This window comes from Culex pipiens, chromosome 3, assembly GCF_016801865.2.
Source record: "Culex pipiens pallens isolate TS chromosome 3, TS_CPP_V2, whole genome shotgun sequence".
NCBI lineage: Eukaryota > Metazoa > Arthropoda > Insecta > Diptera > Culicidae > Culex > Culex pipiens.
Window position 1 is genome coordinate 100,618,037 of NC_068939.1, and position 17,572 is coordinate 100,635,608.

The window sequence follows — 17,572 nt, forward strand, 5'->3', positions numbered from 1 at the left end:
CTGTTTGTCTGTGCTGTAACTGTAGCGTAAGTAAACACAATCAAAAATAGTCCAAAAAATACCTCCAAAAATGGCTTTGACCACATTTACTGGTCGAAAATTGTGAATCGAAAAATAAAATGTTCGTCTCCGACCCCACGGCTACAGATCTGGCTTTTAAAAATTGTGGGTTTTACGAGCGGTTTTCCAGTGATGGAAGACACAAATTTTTAAGAGCGGATACAGACATCGGCCATGTATTTCAGAAAAAGAGCTCTCAAAAATCAGACTTTGAGTTCCGGGTTTCGGGCCAAAATTCAATCGAAAGAACGCATCTAAACCTTCAATTTAGTAATAGGATTTTTTCCTGGGACGAATCCTCGCCGTGCACGATTTTTTTTAGATTTCTGAAAAAAGCGTTTTTCCAAAAGCAAACCTTAAACCTTTCTTTTGTAAGAAAGGCAAAAATGTATAAAAAATGTGGTGAGAATTCAGTGAAATTGGTGGAAGTTCCAAAACTATTCAGGGTAAATTCTCGTATGTTTGGCAGGTTGAGGTTCGCTCCTTAATTCCATCAACCAGAGCTTTTGCACCTAGATTTTTGTGACCGATATTTTAGTAATTTAGAAACAACGGGAACTATCGATATATTTTTTTATTCATCCCCTAAAGTACTGTCTACTAAGCGATTTTAAACAAAATTTGTCTATTTTTACAATCAGATTCTTGTAGGATTGGGTCAATTTTATTGAGTTATCTATCACTCGATTTCAGTTGAAAACGCATTTTACGAGCAGTAATTGACCGTCAAAGTGTCAACAATAGAGGAACGATGGAGTTAGATGCTGTTCCCTTATAAAACAGAGATAATAACGAAAAAAAATCAAATCAAATTATTCGCTCTACAGCATTGCCTTGGCGTTCTCGATTGCGAGATTCCTACTCGAAACTAGGTGTTCGAAGGCTTGATTGTTGAGGCAATTGCAAACCTCTTTTTACATCTTAGCTTCCATCCACCCCGGGATTCGAACTGACGACCTTTGGATTGTTAGTCCAACTGCCTACAAGCGACTCCACCGAGGCAGGACCCAGGGAGACGACTTCTACACCTGGACTGAGCTAACGACCTAACCTTTTAGGTTAGTCCGGGGCCAACATTTACTTCCCGTCCGACGGAAGGCGTGATCAGACAAATCTCGTCTTGAAAAATGCCACCGGGACCGTCTGGGATCGAACCCAGGCCGACTGGGTGAGAGTCAATCACGCATACCCCTACACCACGGTTCCCGAGAGATAATAACGCTTTTTGGATTAAAATTTCTTTTTGTTGGGCCATTTAGTTCTGAAAATTTGCTCAATCAGATCCAATATCATTGAAATTTTAACCAGTCTAGTTTTTAATCCCTCGAGACACTCACTTTAGTTATAGATTCAAAATTCGAAGTTGTTTTGCAGATTTAAATACATTGCTTGAAACTTAAACCCCCAGCATGGATGGATTTGGCTCAAATTTTGACCGTCAGACCATTTTCACATATGAATGCAAAAGAGATCACCCTATTATGACATTAGTTGTCATGTTTTTGCATGACTGTGACAAAAAATTTCTACAATTTTCAAAATTCGGACTTTTTTCTCCCCTAAATCTAGAATATCTCTGGTCAGAGATGACAAAATTTGGAGGTCTCTGGGACAAATTTGCAAAATATCAATAAATGTATTAAATTTTTCTCTTATGTTTCACGTCTTTTTCCGATCTGTAGTCCAAGAAGTTCATTTTTTTTAAAAGATTAAAAAGCCTTTATATGATTAAAAATGTATAAATAAACGTTATAAAAGAGTTTTAATAAGTTTACAACAAATTATACTATTTTATCAATTGAAATTTAAATGTGAAGCAATAATTATTTTTCCCCTTGAACTTTGGAGATTTTTTTGTCTCTAATTGGGTGCTCTGCTCGCAAAAAATGAGTTCGAGCAAACTTGAACTAAGTTAACGTAACTAGAATCAGGAAGAGGTCTATTCAACTTTTAGAGTGCATATTTTTCATGGAAACTTGCTTTTAAACTTTTTACTGAGCTTCAATTGCTAAATTTCAGTTGAACGGAACTTTTAAGAAGCTGTTATTCTCTGTATAGTTTTGCACGTCTAACAGCAATCACGACTTCGGAAACTAATTTAATTTTTCTCTAAAGCAAATCAAGTACCTATTTATTGTTATTTCGAACTTTTTTTTTCGGACGTTGTTTCTTATAGACGTGCAGAAGCAGACGTGCATTTTAAGTTGATAGTTCGTAATTTGAGCGAGAATCCATCAAAAAACAGTTTTGTTTGCAAATTATTACAAATCGCTTCTCTTGTACTAAGCTGTACTTTCCTATCTAGTCAGTATAAAAACGCACAGAGGCATAGTTGCTCGATGATGGAATTACATTCACCTACTTCGTTGAGGCCTAAAAACTTGTTAAACTTTTCCAGCTTAAAATAATATTAACAAAGGCTCATAGTTCAAAAAGTGTCAAATGCTTTTTTTGTTTTCTGTTTCAAATATAGTGATTTCGAAATGAGGTCTATTTTTGGAAAAAAAAACAGCTTATTTTTCAATATAAAACACAAGCAAAACTAGAGAATTGACAAAAGAACAATATTGCCACGTAGCCTAGTGGTAACGCTCCCGCCTAGTAAGCGGTAGATCGGGGTTCAAATCCCGGCTCGGTCCAACACAACTGGTGATCGTTTCTCTTCTAGATTCGATTGCTTAGTAAAGGGAAGGTAGTGTTTCGTCACAAACTGGACCTTATCACGACACCTTAGGAAGGCGACCTATGGAATGTTAACATTAACCTTAACATGTTAACATTAAGTTGAGAATGAAACTGCCACTGAATCCGCTTTGTAAATGCCGGCCCCGATACTCTTCAAGGGTGTTCCCCTCGGGAACTGGGAAAGATTTACTTTACTTTACTTACAATATGTATAAAAATTATTCTGCTAAAAATGTGTTTAACTAAATAATTTTGAACGAGATAACCTTCTTTTTGATAAATTTATTATGTTCAAAGCAGGCATACACAGCTAACAAATTAGTAATCCAGCCGCGTGTAAAAGGCCTGGGTGTAAAATAAATATTGCATTATTTTATGCAATTTTATGTAATTTTACACCCTGAAATATGTAGCCCGTCAGTATGGGAAACCTACTTGACCGAAATGTCAAGCTGATATATGCGTTTATCCTTACAGCGTTACATCGGTCTGATGGCCGAGTGGGCTAAGGCGCCAGTCCTTACTGATGGTGCTGGGTTTGAATCCCGTCGGTTGCAACTTTATTTTTGTTTTTGCAAAAATTGTACATGCAGTGTGTAATATTAACTGTTTATTTTGACGAAGGTGATGTGCATGCTTTTGCATGCAATTTTACCATCGGTTTTTTTGCTGTGTAGCTTCCAGTTTCCAAAGTCGCGATTCTAAGTACCACCAAAGTTTTAGTTAAGTAAACGGATGACTAAGAACTAGAGCTGGTTTGCAAAATAAATGAACACCGCCCATCGAATCTCATTTCCACATTCCAGGTCTTGATCCATAAAAATCACATAATTTTTTGCGCATAATGCTTTCTTTACGAGACGACATCCGACGACGACGAAGTAGTGTGGAAAGGAAAAATCAATACGACTTGTGTGGGTAAGTGTGTGTGTGTGTACTTGTGCGTTCGTGTGTGCGAATCGAACAAGTAGGCTGAGAAAATCGAGGCAGGATCTGCGGCGAGAAGCAGCAAAGTGTGCGGTGAAAGTCAAGCATCAAGGAAAATCCTGCCGCAGCCGCCCTATCCACTACCACACACACACACACGTGCGCGCGGCCTACTAAGAGAGTTGACTGGCGCTTTTCCTTGTCGTTTTTCGTCTTTTTTTCCCTGGCGCTGAAGGTTGAAGTGGTGTGTTTGTCGACGGCGGCTCCCACAATGAGTCCTCCCACAAAAAATGGGCTGGGAAACACAATATGGCATGGAAAATCCTGTCAACAGCAGATTTCACAGTTTTTCCACACTTTCACCGCGAGCAACTTTTTAATCCGCTTGCACACTATCATATAACTACGATTTCACTGGGAGTGGAATTTTTCTCTGAATATCGTGCTTTTGGTCGCAACTTTTCGCCACCCCTTCGACACTTTTCCTTCTCACTTGGATTTTTCTGCACAAACACTTGCTTGATATCCGGGCAAAATCGATTCACAGGTAAATGATTCTCATTTTCGCACTTTTCACCCCAAATTTCACTTTAAACCTACTGCAAATCGCCACAACTCACGGTGCTCGACCAATTCTGCACGAAATTATTCACTTTCACCCGCAAACTAGCCCCAAAATGCCAGATTTTCCTTTGTCATGCAGAATTTTTCCCAATACCCAGTAGTCACGAGAGAAAACTAAAACAAAACTGGAGCCGCCCTAAAAAAGCTCGGTACTACTGAATGAGAAAATCGTTCCTTCGCTGGGTGCCGATGGCGAGCGAAACGCGAACCATATTGAGAAGAGCACCAATCGTGTTCTGGGAGAGAGCGAGGGATGAAAATTGAGAGAAGCTGAGAGAGTGAGAGGAAAAGCGAGAGAGGGTGGAAAACTGCTCGGGCAGTTATCTCAAACATTCAACTTGTCATTGAAACGATGCGACATGCGTTCACTGCGCAAACTTGGAAAAAGATTTTAATTCTATTTTTTGAATTGACTCAAACTAAAATGGTACGTTAGTCTGTATCATTTGAAGTAATTTTCTGCTAAATTGGGCAAAGTTGTTGGTTTGATGAGAACTATAAAAAATGGTACCGTCAGTGGGGGTGACATTGGGTCTGGGGGGTGAGACTGAGTCAAAGTGATTTTTTATGGATTTGACAAATTCTCAGGTTCTTCTAAATGAAATTAAATTCTGTTAAAATGGTTGTGTACAGGACATCTTGAGATGACTTAGCTGAAAAAATCTCGTTCATACAACAAATCCTGTCATTTTGGCAGCTGTCTAATGTTGAGGTACGTTTGTGAGCAAAAATTTCGTCTCGAAAATTCAACTTTTTAATATTTTTGCTGGAATTGCTCGAAAAGTACCTAAATGTTTGAAAATCTCTTCTTCAAACATTGTAGCATGTCAATACGATTCCCTCGAACAAGAAACACTGTTGGATGACTTGTTTATACCATATCTCTGTTTTTGAGCATCATTCTGGTTTCATTTTATCCAATGTCACCCCCTCTAAGGGGTGAGATTGGGTCAATTTTCAAACGATTGGCATTTAAGGTAGGGTTCATCAAATTCGACCATATTTTGGGAAAATTTTAATAAACTATCTAAGAACAATTATATGTAAAAAGATTCAAAATGGTTTTAGTTATTAAGAAATTACGAGAGGTGTATCGTTTTTTGACACATAGTTACCCCCACTGACGGTACTGATTTTTCTTTTGACAAATGTAATTGTTTTTGATTTTCTTCAGATTGTGACATCTAGATTAAACATTACCAAAATAATTATTCCCATATGGCGCCACAGCTTCTGCTTTGTGGTAAATACACGTTCAGAACAGCAGCTCCCAGCAATGTAAATTATTCCAAACGATGCTCTAGCCACCACAATCACACTCTCGACGCGCGTGGAAAATCGAGAGAAGATGATTTTATTGGAAAATGAGCGAAGATTGAAGTGAGCGAAAGAGACTTCGCTCTCGATGACGTGGAAATGCGAGAATGTGTTGTTCACCGTCTCTGAGAAGGTCATCTTTTTTCGTTTCCTTTCCAGAACCTCACCCTTTGGCCATCTCAACAGACTGGCTTAGCTGCACTCGGTCGGCGACAGCATGGTTGCAGACTGCTTGAAAACGACTTTTTTGCGAGAAGGGGCAATTTGAATGCCATTCGAGTTTGTGGGAAACAAGTTAAGTTTATTATTATTAAAAAAATATTTTAACAAGGCTCAAATTAAAAACTATCTCGGTGGTTCTATTAAATCTTACATTTCAGTAAAAAGTACCCAATTTTAATTTAAAATGATACTATGATCGTTAACCAAGTTTGAATGAATCATTTAACACCAAATTTTAAAACACTTTATTTCTGAGCTTGCTACAATGCATCTAATTTGCTCAAAGAGAGATAATGTTTGAGTCATCGCTACATTATCCCACCTAAAAGTCTCCCACGGCAGAGCAAATTAGAATGAACTTGATTCACGCTCACTTTCTACTTCATTCACGTCAGGACACAACTCGCTATTTCCTTCACGAAGTAACACCCCCCGAAGTGGGTTCATCCGCCAAGGGCGCATGTTCCAATAATTTGGCATTTATTTCGCCCAGTTCCCAATTTGACAGCCAGTAAGCTCCTTCGAAAGCTCCCCCAACGAACCAATGTCGAGTGGGGCGAATTTTCCGACCATTTCCATCATTTCGTCATTGATTTGGCACACAAACACACACACTCGTAGTCATCAGTAATTACACTGTTAATTATGCCAGTTGGTAGTTCCTGTCGGGTGGCCCTTTAACCGCTCGCTGGCTGACTGGTTGGCTGTTTCCGGTTCGTGAGACGGGGCCCGCAAACAATATATGCACGTGATACTTGTTAGTTTTTCTTTTTTTTAGCTTTGCGATGAGTTGGGTATGTTTTGCATATATATCGTGGAACATTTAAGGAGGGAGACTCGGAGAATGCTTACGAGAGATCAAAGATTACAAGCGTAAGAACAATAAAGTCATTCATTCAAACATTGCGACCATATGCTCACAAACATCAGCAGCACAGTTAATGTACATTAAAGATGTCACTAAACCAATCTGATCAAATTGTGGTAATGCAGCTGGTTGTAATTAAATAATGGGGTAATGAGTTCAAATCAAAATGTTCTAGCGATCATTCGATCAATATAAAAAAAGCACAATTGCATTATTTTAACGTTTTTTTTTCAATAATTTAAAAAAAAGTAAGCGATTCAGTGCCCACTAAAAATCTAGGGTTTTTTTAAGCGGTCTTATAAACATATGAAATACATTCAAATATGATTGGTTTGATTTTGAAAACTTTTACAGTGATCTTGTAATTGTAACTTATTACTATTAGTGTTTTTATTTAAAAAATAACCGTCAACAGGGGTGACATTGGGTCATAAAAATTTCAGCTTTTTTGTATGACCCAATCTCAACCCCCAGACCCAATGTCACCCCTGATGACGGTAACAGTTCTTATGCAGGATCTCGATGCTAACCACACGGAAAGAGGGTTTCATCGCCAAAACGCGATAAAGTTCGCTAAACCTAGCGAAAAAAGACGCTGATATCTCAGCCTGCAGAAAAATTACCTGGAATCGCTATTTTTTTTCGCTGGTTTGGAATTCAGTCAAATTTGAGCGAACCAGTTAAAACATTTAACTGTTTAGTGAAAACTTTTGCTATTTAGGGGGATCGGTTTCGCTAGAATCAGCGAATAGTTTTACTGGTTTAGAAGAAGCTACCGGATTCCAAAATCAACAAGGAGATTCTTCTGCTGGTTTCGGGAGACTATGCGCTGATCCAGTAGGTTTATTCGCAGGTCTAGCGGTTTCTGGCACTGGATCAGCGTTTTGTTTCGCTGACGTCTGTTTTTTCCGACGGCAGTAGCTCGTGTCAAAATAAACCAGAAGATTGTTCTGCTAGTTTTGGGAGAAACTCTGCTAGTTAAGCGATTGTTTGCATTGGATCTGCCTTTTTTTTGCAGATTTGGAGAGTCAGATATTTTACAAGTTATAATAAAGTTTCTCAATTAGTAAAAGTTTGTTGGAAACGTTTTCAAAACATAATTCTGTTTGTTTTGACGAGTTTGCAAATAAATTCCCTTTTCACATAAGAGTGTTTGTTTACTTACTCGTTGGATTTGTTGATTTGATAAACCAGCACTGTGTGAACATTAAATTTCATTTAAGTGGTCGATTTCGCTGCACTCTACCACTTCACTACACAGAAAAAAAAATCATGGTAATATTACATCTGGGAAGGGGTACATCTTTTATGTCAGAAAAAAGGTGTAATTTTACCTCTGGAAATGTGTAATTTTACCACTTTTCTGTTGTAATGTCACTTTTTCAGTCTAAATTGAAGTAAAATTACATCATAAAAGAGGTAATATTCAACCTTCCAAAATTAAAGCTTCCAAATTTACATTATTTTTTTCTGTGTACATAAATTTTGCTTTTTAGTTTTATTTAGTTTCAAAAGCTTGTTTAGTCTCCATCAATCAACACTGAGATGAGAATGACAACTGGAGCCTAACATTTCAAAAGGGCACATAACTTTTGTAAACAATAGTGTATCCTTTTCATCCCTTTACATAAGGTGTGAAAGGGACACACTCTTGTCCAAAAAAGTTATGTGCCCTAATGAAATGGCAAGCACGAACTGTCATTTATGCAGCTACCCCTTACAGTAGAATTTCTGTCAGAGTAGTAGAGAACTACGCTGTGAACAGCGAAAAATTTCTCTAGATTTTCTGCTGTCACGTATTTTTGCCAGTAATTAGCGAAAACAAACCAGCAAAACTAAGTTGCTGGATTTTAATTTGCTCAGTTTTTTTTTTAAGTGTGATTTGGAGAAAAAAGTGTATTTACAGCAAATAATCAAAAAATAAAACAGATGAAAATCGCAGAATTCTGCAAAACAAACTAACATTTCTTTAGCTGAAATTTTAGTTATTTTGACAAGCATTTTATCGAAATTTGAATAAATCATCTGTCAATGTGACAAATATGACATAACTGAGAATTCAATAAATCTAAACTACTGAATCGTTTACTGACATTTCAGTTGATATTCAGTAAAACTTTACGAAAACAAAACATTTTTCGAATATATCAGTGCATAATTAACATTATCGGGTCCACTTACGAGATATCTGTCCGAGAAACACAAGTAGCGGATTTTTCATGGTAACAAAAAAAAAATCAAGCCATCCACTTTAACGACCCCCAGGTCTTTTGTGGTCTCTATTGCAAGTTTCTGCTCGAACCTAGGAGTCCATAGGCTTGAATGGGGAGTTCACCCAAACCTCTTTAGACTCCAAGGAACCTTCCACCACAGGGTTCAAACTGACGACCTTTGGATTGCGTGGACACTTTAGGGGGAGGGGGAAGGGAGGGGGGGGGGGGGTGAGGTTACGGATGGAGCAGATTTTTTATAATAACTCATACAGACAGATCCATAAAACTTATGTTTTCAAAATCGTTAACAATTTTCTCAATTTCGAATCTCTGTTCGACATATTGATAGGCCCATGATTCATGATCAAAATAAAACATATTTATGTAGATTTCATTAAGAGACCCTCAAAAGACACAAGGACGTTTTTGTCGTGTAATATTCAATGATTTGTTCTTACAAAATTGATGTGCATACTTTTTCCAGCGAACCTATCTTGTTATAAATTAACACCAACACTGTTTTCAACTTGCTTTTGAGGGCAGAAGCAACATTCGCCACAAACGGAACTATTTTCATACATCACTCCGTCACTTCCTAGAATTTCCGTTTGCATTTTATTGCTGTTTGACCGCCCAAAAAGCACACAGGGCCTGATTAGATTCGGAATACGAAATTATTCCTACACAGCATTGCGACAAATTGCCTCTGCCACTGTGCTTTACGCGTACAATCAATAATGTTAGCAAATCTAGACAAATATAGACGACTAAAAGAAAGTTAATTCAAAAATCTCACAATTTTTTTTTTAAATTGTTCATATTTTGAAACATTTAAAAACAAAAGTTGCAAAATTAAAGCTATTGTTCTGAAAAAACCAATCTTCAACTACTGAACTGATTCCAAAATGGTATCAAATTTCTTTCAACCTGTTGTGCATTTTTATCGGTCCGAGCTATTTTCCAGCTATTGGGCAGACCTTTTGGCACTCTGTCCCGTTGCAATGTTTCATTGTGTATGGCAGAATGTACCGTAGTTGTTCTTAACATTAGCCTACATAATGTTTTATATAAAATTTAGGTATGATACACACATTTTGTTTATTTAAGAAACTTGTAAAAACAATCTTGAAATAGTTTAGTTTGTCGAATGTGAATGAACCGTTTTTGGTCACATAACGGTTATTTGTTATTCCGGTGCTAAAGTATCACACTTGTTAGATTGGCATCGCTCCATAAGCCATTTCGCCACCTGTTTGTTTTGTATTTATTAAATAAGAGTCAAATCTGGACACACCAGTTGCGAAAACCAACATGATCTGTCATAGTTATAGTATGATTTAGCTTTGAAAAATCATTTAATAAAAAAAGTTGAATTGTGTAGACGAAATAAAGAGTTTAACTCCTAAAATACAAAAAAAAAAATGCAAATATATTGTCTTATTTTGCGAAGCGCTAAACTTATTATCAGTGTGACACCAAGCACACAAAACACACCTACACTCACGCGTAAATCACACACAACTGTTTTGTGCGTTAAAGTAGCGATAACACGCCGCGTGCATAAAATAAGGGAGGCAAATTATAATTAGATTGACCTTATCTAGTCGCTTCGATCATTATTGCGCTCCCGTTTCCTGCCATCCTCCTCCCCATCTCCCTTCATTCTGGCCATCATCATGGCAGACTGGTGATAGTTTAGTGAGTCTGTTGCAGTGCACATCCTGTGAGCAGGGAGCGAGTTGGGAGGGAGCTCGAAAGTGGGTTGTGTTTCGCACACTCCCCCCGCGCACGAATAGCCATGTTTGCCGTTCGAGGGCGTGTTGTTGTAGGGACCATATGACACACACACATACACGCGCAATCCACAGTCCACTGCTAAGCAATTTCAATGTTCCAGGAATGGTAAACATACAGTATGTAAAAAAAGTATTTACACCCCTTGGGAACTATGCACATTTTGTGATAAAACATATAAAAAATTTAAAGTTTGACAGGAACCTAGTACTACGTTTTGTTCAGAAACTCATGCCAAACATTTTGCTACAAAAAGCTCATGAAAAGATGATTTCTATAAAAAGTTATATAACAAATACTATTACGAAAATAAAAAAAGGTGCAAAAAAAGTATGTACACCTTTCGAAAAATTAACATAAATAATGTTATTTGTTGACAAATCACCATAAATCCAGTCTCCCAACTCCAAATAGGCATCCTTGACTGATTAAAAAAAGAATTTGGATTGAATATAAAGTTTACTAACTACATAGTATAAAAGTTTATATAACTCTGGAAATTCTATATAAAACTTATCTAAACTTAATTTTGCAAACTTTTAATTCAACTAAATGTCAATATATTACCATATAATTGCTAAATAAACATTTTGGAGTGGGTATAACACCGTTTTGGGGGTATTTGTATCGATAGAATAGATTTTTCGTTGGAATTTCGTACCAACCCGGAATTACGTCGTAGGAAAATCCGCCTGCATCCGAACCGGTCCACGATTCACAAGTCAACCTATGTGGAATCGGAAAGGGCATACAATTTCCGATCTTTTGATACCCAAACATCTAGGTTTTCTTTAAAACCTACGTTTTTAAATACCTGGGCAAAAAGTAAGTTTGATCCACGAGAACAAAAATTACGAAATTCCATACATTTTTGGCAGGTTGCTCAAACGAAACCATAACAACGTTTTTGCTTAGGTATTTAAAAACGTAGGTTTTAAAGAAAACCTAGATGTTTGGGTATCAAAAGATCTGAAATTTTATGCCCTTTCCGATTCCACATAGGTTGACTTGTGAATCGTGGACCGTTTCGGATGCCGGCGGATTTTCCTACGACGTAATTCCGGGTTGGTACGAAATTTCAACGAAAAATCTATTCTATCGATACAAATACCCCCAAAACGGTGTTATCCCACTCCAAAATGTTTATTTAGCAATTATATGGTAATATATTGACATTTAGTTGAATTAAAAGTTTGCAAAATTAGGTTTAGATAAGTTTTATATAGAATTTCCAGAGTTATATAAACTTTTATACTAAGTAGTTAGTAAACTTTATATTCAATCCAAATTCTTCTTTTAATCAGTCAAGGATGCCTATTTGGAGTTGGGAGACTGGATTTATGGTGATTTGTCAACAAATAACATTATTTATGTTAATTTTTCGAAAGGTGTACATACTTTTTTTGCACCTTTTTTATTTTCGTAATAGTATTTGTTATATAACTTTTTATAGAAATCATCTTTTCATGAGCTTTTTGTAGTAAAATGTTTGGCATGAGTTTCTGAACAAAACGTAGTACTAGGTTCCTGTCAAACTTTAAATTTTTTATATGTTTCATCACAAAATGTGCATAGTGCCCAAGGGGTGTAAATACTTTTTTTACATACTGTATATGCACTTATTTTAGTTGGTTTTGTTTTTGGTTGTTGAAATTAGAATACAATCCAGTCACGAAATATTCTAACAGAGCTGGTTATTCGAGAATTCTGCTAGAACAGTGGAACATTTTTGCTAGAATGCTATAAGAATATCCAGCTCTGTAAGAACTCTGCTAGAATCCTGCTAGAAAGCGTGATTCATTTTACATTTTGGAACTGGTGAGTTTTGGTTTTTGCATTTTACACCTGCCCAGTTGTGTTGCAATCATTAGTTTTTAAAATATCGAAGTACAGTCCAGACTCGATTATCCGAAGCCTTGATTATCCGAAGTTTCGATTATCCGAAGTTCGATTATCCGAATCACGAACAAAAAAAAAATTTTTTTTTCGTACTTATACATCAAATTCGGGTTCTGCGACACCATTTTAGTCAAATTTGTATGGTTGATTGCATGTAAAATAAAAAATGCATTTTTACAATGAATGCATTTTTTTTAACGAGGGAAATATTCGAATTTTCAAATTGGCAATATGATTGATACTCGAAGCTAAATTTTTTATGCTTTTTCACTTTATCAGTATTTTTAAATAATAAAATTTTAACAAAATATCGTATTTTTCAACAATACTACAATTTTCATAATTTGCAATATGGGTATGAAACGAAGCAACTTTTGTTATGCATTTTCACATTATAAGATTTTTGTTTTCAAATACTAATATTTTCACAAAATACGTATTTTTTCAAAAATACTAAAAATTTTGAAATTTGCAATGCATTTATACATCTTTTTTTTATTTTTTTTTACAAACGAAGCGAAATTTGTTATGAATTTTCACATTCTAAGAATATATTTTTAAATACTAAATTTTAATTATTTTTTTCGAATATACTCCAAATTCCCAAAATTAGCAAAGGAATCTGTAATTTCTGCGACCGAAAACATCGTTCCACCTTTTTTTGAACGACTGCCTCCGCGGAATTTTCGGCGAATTTTTTCAACCCGCAAAAAAAAATGGAACGATGTTTTTGATCGCAAAAAATACAGATTTAATCAAATTAAGTCCTGCAAAGTTCTAGAATCATCTAGACATCCTAACAAATCACTGAAAAGAAGAATCATCTTGATTGGGTGAGTTATGTCCGAGAACCATTGAGTTGAAGTTACCGTTCCAACTTTTTTGGAGCCTTGGGCGTTGGAATGTTAATGCGTTTTAATTATTTTTTTTTTGTAAATCACTAAAATTCTCACCAAATTTCGTTTTTTTTTTCAAAATTTATCACGATTTTGTTGAATTAAGTCGATTTTTGAAAGATCCAGATCTATCGTCCATTTTCGGTTCAAAGATTATCACCGATAGAACTATCGAATAACGATAACTTTAGGATTTTTAAAGCATTAAAAATTTCTAAATATTATATATTATACAAGCCTTACCCGACAAACTTCGTTCTGCCTTTGTTGTTTGTTGACGTTTTTTGATTTTTTGCTTATTCAGCCTCCTGTGACCAAAATATGATTTTACGTAACTTTCTCCATACAATTTTCCGATGCTCCTGAATCGGTTCCAGAGTGGCCAAAGTGTCAATTAGTTAGCGTAAGAACCTTCCTTGGGCTTATACGAACCCAACGCAACAAAGAGCATCTCGATCCGACATTCCGTGTTGAATTGATTCGCGTTCGAACAAAACCATCGTAATTTTTTATATAGATAGATTGGGCATATATCAGCATAAATTGAAAAAAATATATAATTAATAAACTCAAATCCCAAAAAAAAACTAATTAGGACAGCTGCAACGGCCATATTTTTTGCACAATGTTTGTTATTTTTGATTGATTTCGGTTGAAACAGAAACATAACAAAACTATTAAACCGATTTCAAAATTTAATGGTGGAAAATTTACTGTAATTATTCATAATGTAGTCCCAATTTGTTTCAATTGGCTTTAAAAAAATATGTATGGAAATGGAAATTCTTGAAAACTAATGCGAAAAAAATTCCGTTCTCAATATTTTCGAATGATAGAAATTTTGTAATTCCCTGGCCAATTTAAAGAAATATTGCTTTTAAAAATGTCTAATTAATGACTGCAAATTATATGCAAATATTTTTAGATATCTACAAATTTGCAGATAATTCTGCAAATCTGGCATACTTAGGAAGCATTCTTTTATTACGTGACGCAAAACATAAGCGTAACACAGATGATCTCTGCATTATTGATAGCATTCAGGAAATATATTGTAGCGATTTTAAGTACACGGCTAAGTTATAGAAAAAGCAATCAAACATTTTCTTAGGATTTCGAGTGATTTGAAACATTTTCAGTTATAGTGGATTCTCCTTCTATGATGATATCGAACCTCGACCTTCGAGGGATTGAGAAATCAGGTTATAGAACAACAAAATTTAAGTATGCTGTTAGAAAAATAGAAAAATCTATCAAAACAGGAAGGTGCTTCGAGAAATTAGATATCGATAACCGGAGAGTCGACTGTAACTTAGAAAACTATACGTTTCATCTTTTAAATATACCGAAAAACCAGCTCAATTTCCATTTTTGTACAGAACTCATGATTTTTAAACCACATAATGTAACGAGTAACTTACCGAGCAGCAGCAGTTTGATATCCTTCGCCGCCTGGATGCCATCCTCTTTAAGGTTGCGTTCAATTTGCTTGGACCGTGCGACGGCCGCACGTTCCTCGGCAGACGATGCGCATCCCATGCTGATGACCTGCTGGTGTGTCGTTAGCTGCTGGCAGTGGCCGTTCCGAAACCGAGATGCTGTCGCGCGGCTGGTCCTGGATGCGTGACGCAACACACACCCTTCTTCCGTACAATGCTCGTATCTGTGTGTTTCTCGATCCGTTTCGCGTTGTTTACACGTTTCGGTGATCTCTTATTTATTTATCAGTCTTTTTTCAGAGTTGTTCTGAATTTTTTTCTCTCTCTTCCTTCAAGTGCGTTTGGCTTCTCTTTTTGCCGATCCCGGTGTATTTATGTTAAATACATCACTAAATAAACAGATGTTTTCCTTTATTCTTCTCCTTTCATTTTAGCACTTGGTGATTACGAATTAACGCGAGAAGAGCTCCTTCTTGCTGTTGCTGCGACGACCACGAGAGAGAACCAGAAAAATGAGATCAACTTTGTTGGCTTCAGGTTCGATCGGTGGTACTAACCCGATGTGGGGCCGCAAGCGTTTTGAACGAAGAATCATCTCTTATGCAAATGAATATGAAATTTTTATGAAATGTTCGAATCCGATTTGGGTTGCTGGAACTCAGAATGTCCGCAAGTGGGTGGTGAAAATGGATCAAAACATTGAGCACTAGTTTTCCTGATTTTGTTTCATTTAAGGTCGCTCTAAACATGATTATTATTAGAAAAAATCAATTTAAAACAAGTTTTTACCAAGTTCCCTTTTATTTATTGTAAATTCGGATTTTACTTTTTGAATCAATGTTGATTTATCGAGTTATTTTTTCATTGAAAGATCCAGTTTAATAGGACGTCATGTTTTATCACTCGTTTCATGGTTAATGTTTGAAAGGAAAACATTCTTTGAACATAGTTTTAATAACGCGAATTTTTTTTTTGGGATTTCAATAATTTTCATGTTTTCCATACGTTAGAAAGTTTTTCTATGTTGAATATAGAACAGAAAACGTTGAGTTTTTATCACTGATATAGAAAGTTTTCAAATATGTTTCATATTAACATGATCTTTAAATCAGGTAGATTTTATATCAGAGTTCAAAACGCTATGATTAAAACCAACAGTAACTGGTTGTTTACGTTAAGTCGGGATACTGCCATCATCCAGTGTGTATACCATTAAATCACGATCGATGTGAGAAGGTTAAGCGGAGAACATTCTGCTTGTATTCTACTATCACAACCCCTCGGCTTGCAGTGTGCAGTGAGAGCATGATGCGGACTTCAATGAAAATGAAATCATTTCAACAAGGGCTCTAGCGGCGATTCACCGCTAGCTGGCTGCAGCAGTACTTGCGAAATTCTCACGACAATTAGTGTCGAAACAAACACAATTGATTGAATTATTCTCACGATTCAAATAGATCGGGGCCCTGTTCGGCGATCTTCGAGCTCGTGTAGCGCCCTGTTCGTCATTGATTGGATGCTGAGCTGTTATCAACGTGCAAACACACGAATATTGCTTCTTGGCCCTGGTCTTGTCTGTGTTGTCAAAACCGGATGCTGTGCATTGATTGTGGGAGGGAAATGTCCTCTGCCCCACCCATCGTTCCATGACGTTCAGCCACCACACACTACCACTACCACTGAAATTTCCAGCCTCCCATCGGAGAGATGATTCCGGATGTTCCGTTCAAACGCTGTACGCCGCCCCACTCGTAGATTCATCATTAACTTGGACCAAAAATTACCACACTTTGCGAAGAAACGAAACTCGAATTCGGCAGTAAAGATTTCCACTTTTCCACTGGTGATTTCCACGACCACTCTCACACAAACAGTTTTTCCGTTTTCCCGAGAAAAACGACAACGGTGTGGAGAAAAAAAAAGAAAGATGGGAGTCACACACCGTACCAAACTTGCTTGATTTTTATTTGAACTGTTGAATTGCTGTGTGTGCGGGAGGGGAGACCATCACCGTGTTCAGGGAAGGGTTCGCTCGCACGCAGAGTAGGCCGTGGCCGTTGTTTCCCGGTTGCGTTCTCGCGGAAGCTAGCTCTACACTGCACCACCAGCCTGCTCGGATCGCGACGGAACGGATTTCATTGATAAACGGCGCGACACACCGGACACCGGACAGAGTAACTTTTCACTGGAGATTTTCGCACAAAAGTGGGCGCCCGTCCCGTGCCGACCGAGATGCTTCTGCTTGCCTGCTGGAAAACTCACTACTCCTCACACTCGCACTTTTCTCCTACTCGGTTTGACTTTTTCCCCCTGATGTAGATAGCAGCAGCGGTAGCAGGGGCAAGGTATCCGCGTATCTGACACCCAAAGCAAAGGGCGCACACACAACCACACACCAAGAGGGCAACATTGGCGCACGATTGCACGCACACTGATGCACAGGGTTTGACGTTTTGCTGCTTTTGCTCAATGTTTTGGTGATAGGTTCGTGGTTTGAAGTTTGTGCGGACGACAGAGCATTCGGTCATGTTTGCTTACCTTTAGTGTATATTCTTTTGAAATCGTCAGAACTTGTGCTGGAAAACGTGAAATCACAGCAGCCGTTGTTCGTTTTTCTTGAACGAAACT

At 37.1% G+C, this 17,572-nt stretch overlaps 1 protein-coding gene across 5 annotated transcripts in view; it reads right to left on the reverse strand.

Annotated features, from left to right (window-relative positions):
* LOC120431056 (G protein alpha o subunit) overlaps window positions 1-17,277 on the reverse strand; it is a 116,266-nt gene extending 98,989 nt beyond the window's left edge. The window contains exons 1-2 of one of the 5 annotated variants that reach the window (XM_052711021.1): window positions 16,887-17,277; window positions 14,927-15,420 (exon numbers count right to left, since the gene is read on the reverse strand). In XM_052711021.1, coding sequence (XP_052566981.1) covers window positions 14,927-15,044 — 118 coding nt within the window. In that variant the 5' untranslated portion in view covers window positions 15,045-15,420; window positions 16,887-17,277. Of the gene's footprint in view, window positions 1-4,027; window positions 4,280-14,926; window positions 15,427-16,728 lie in introns of those variants that run through there. The other 4 variants (XM_052711020.1, XM_052711018.1, XM_052711019.1 and 1 more) reach the window with 4 other exon arrangements.
* Window positions 17,278-17,572: the final 295 nt, after the last annotated feature.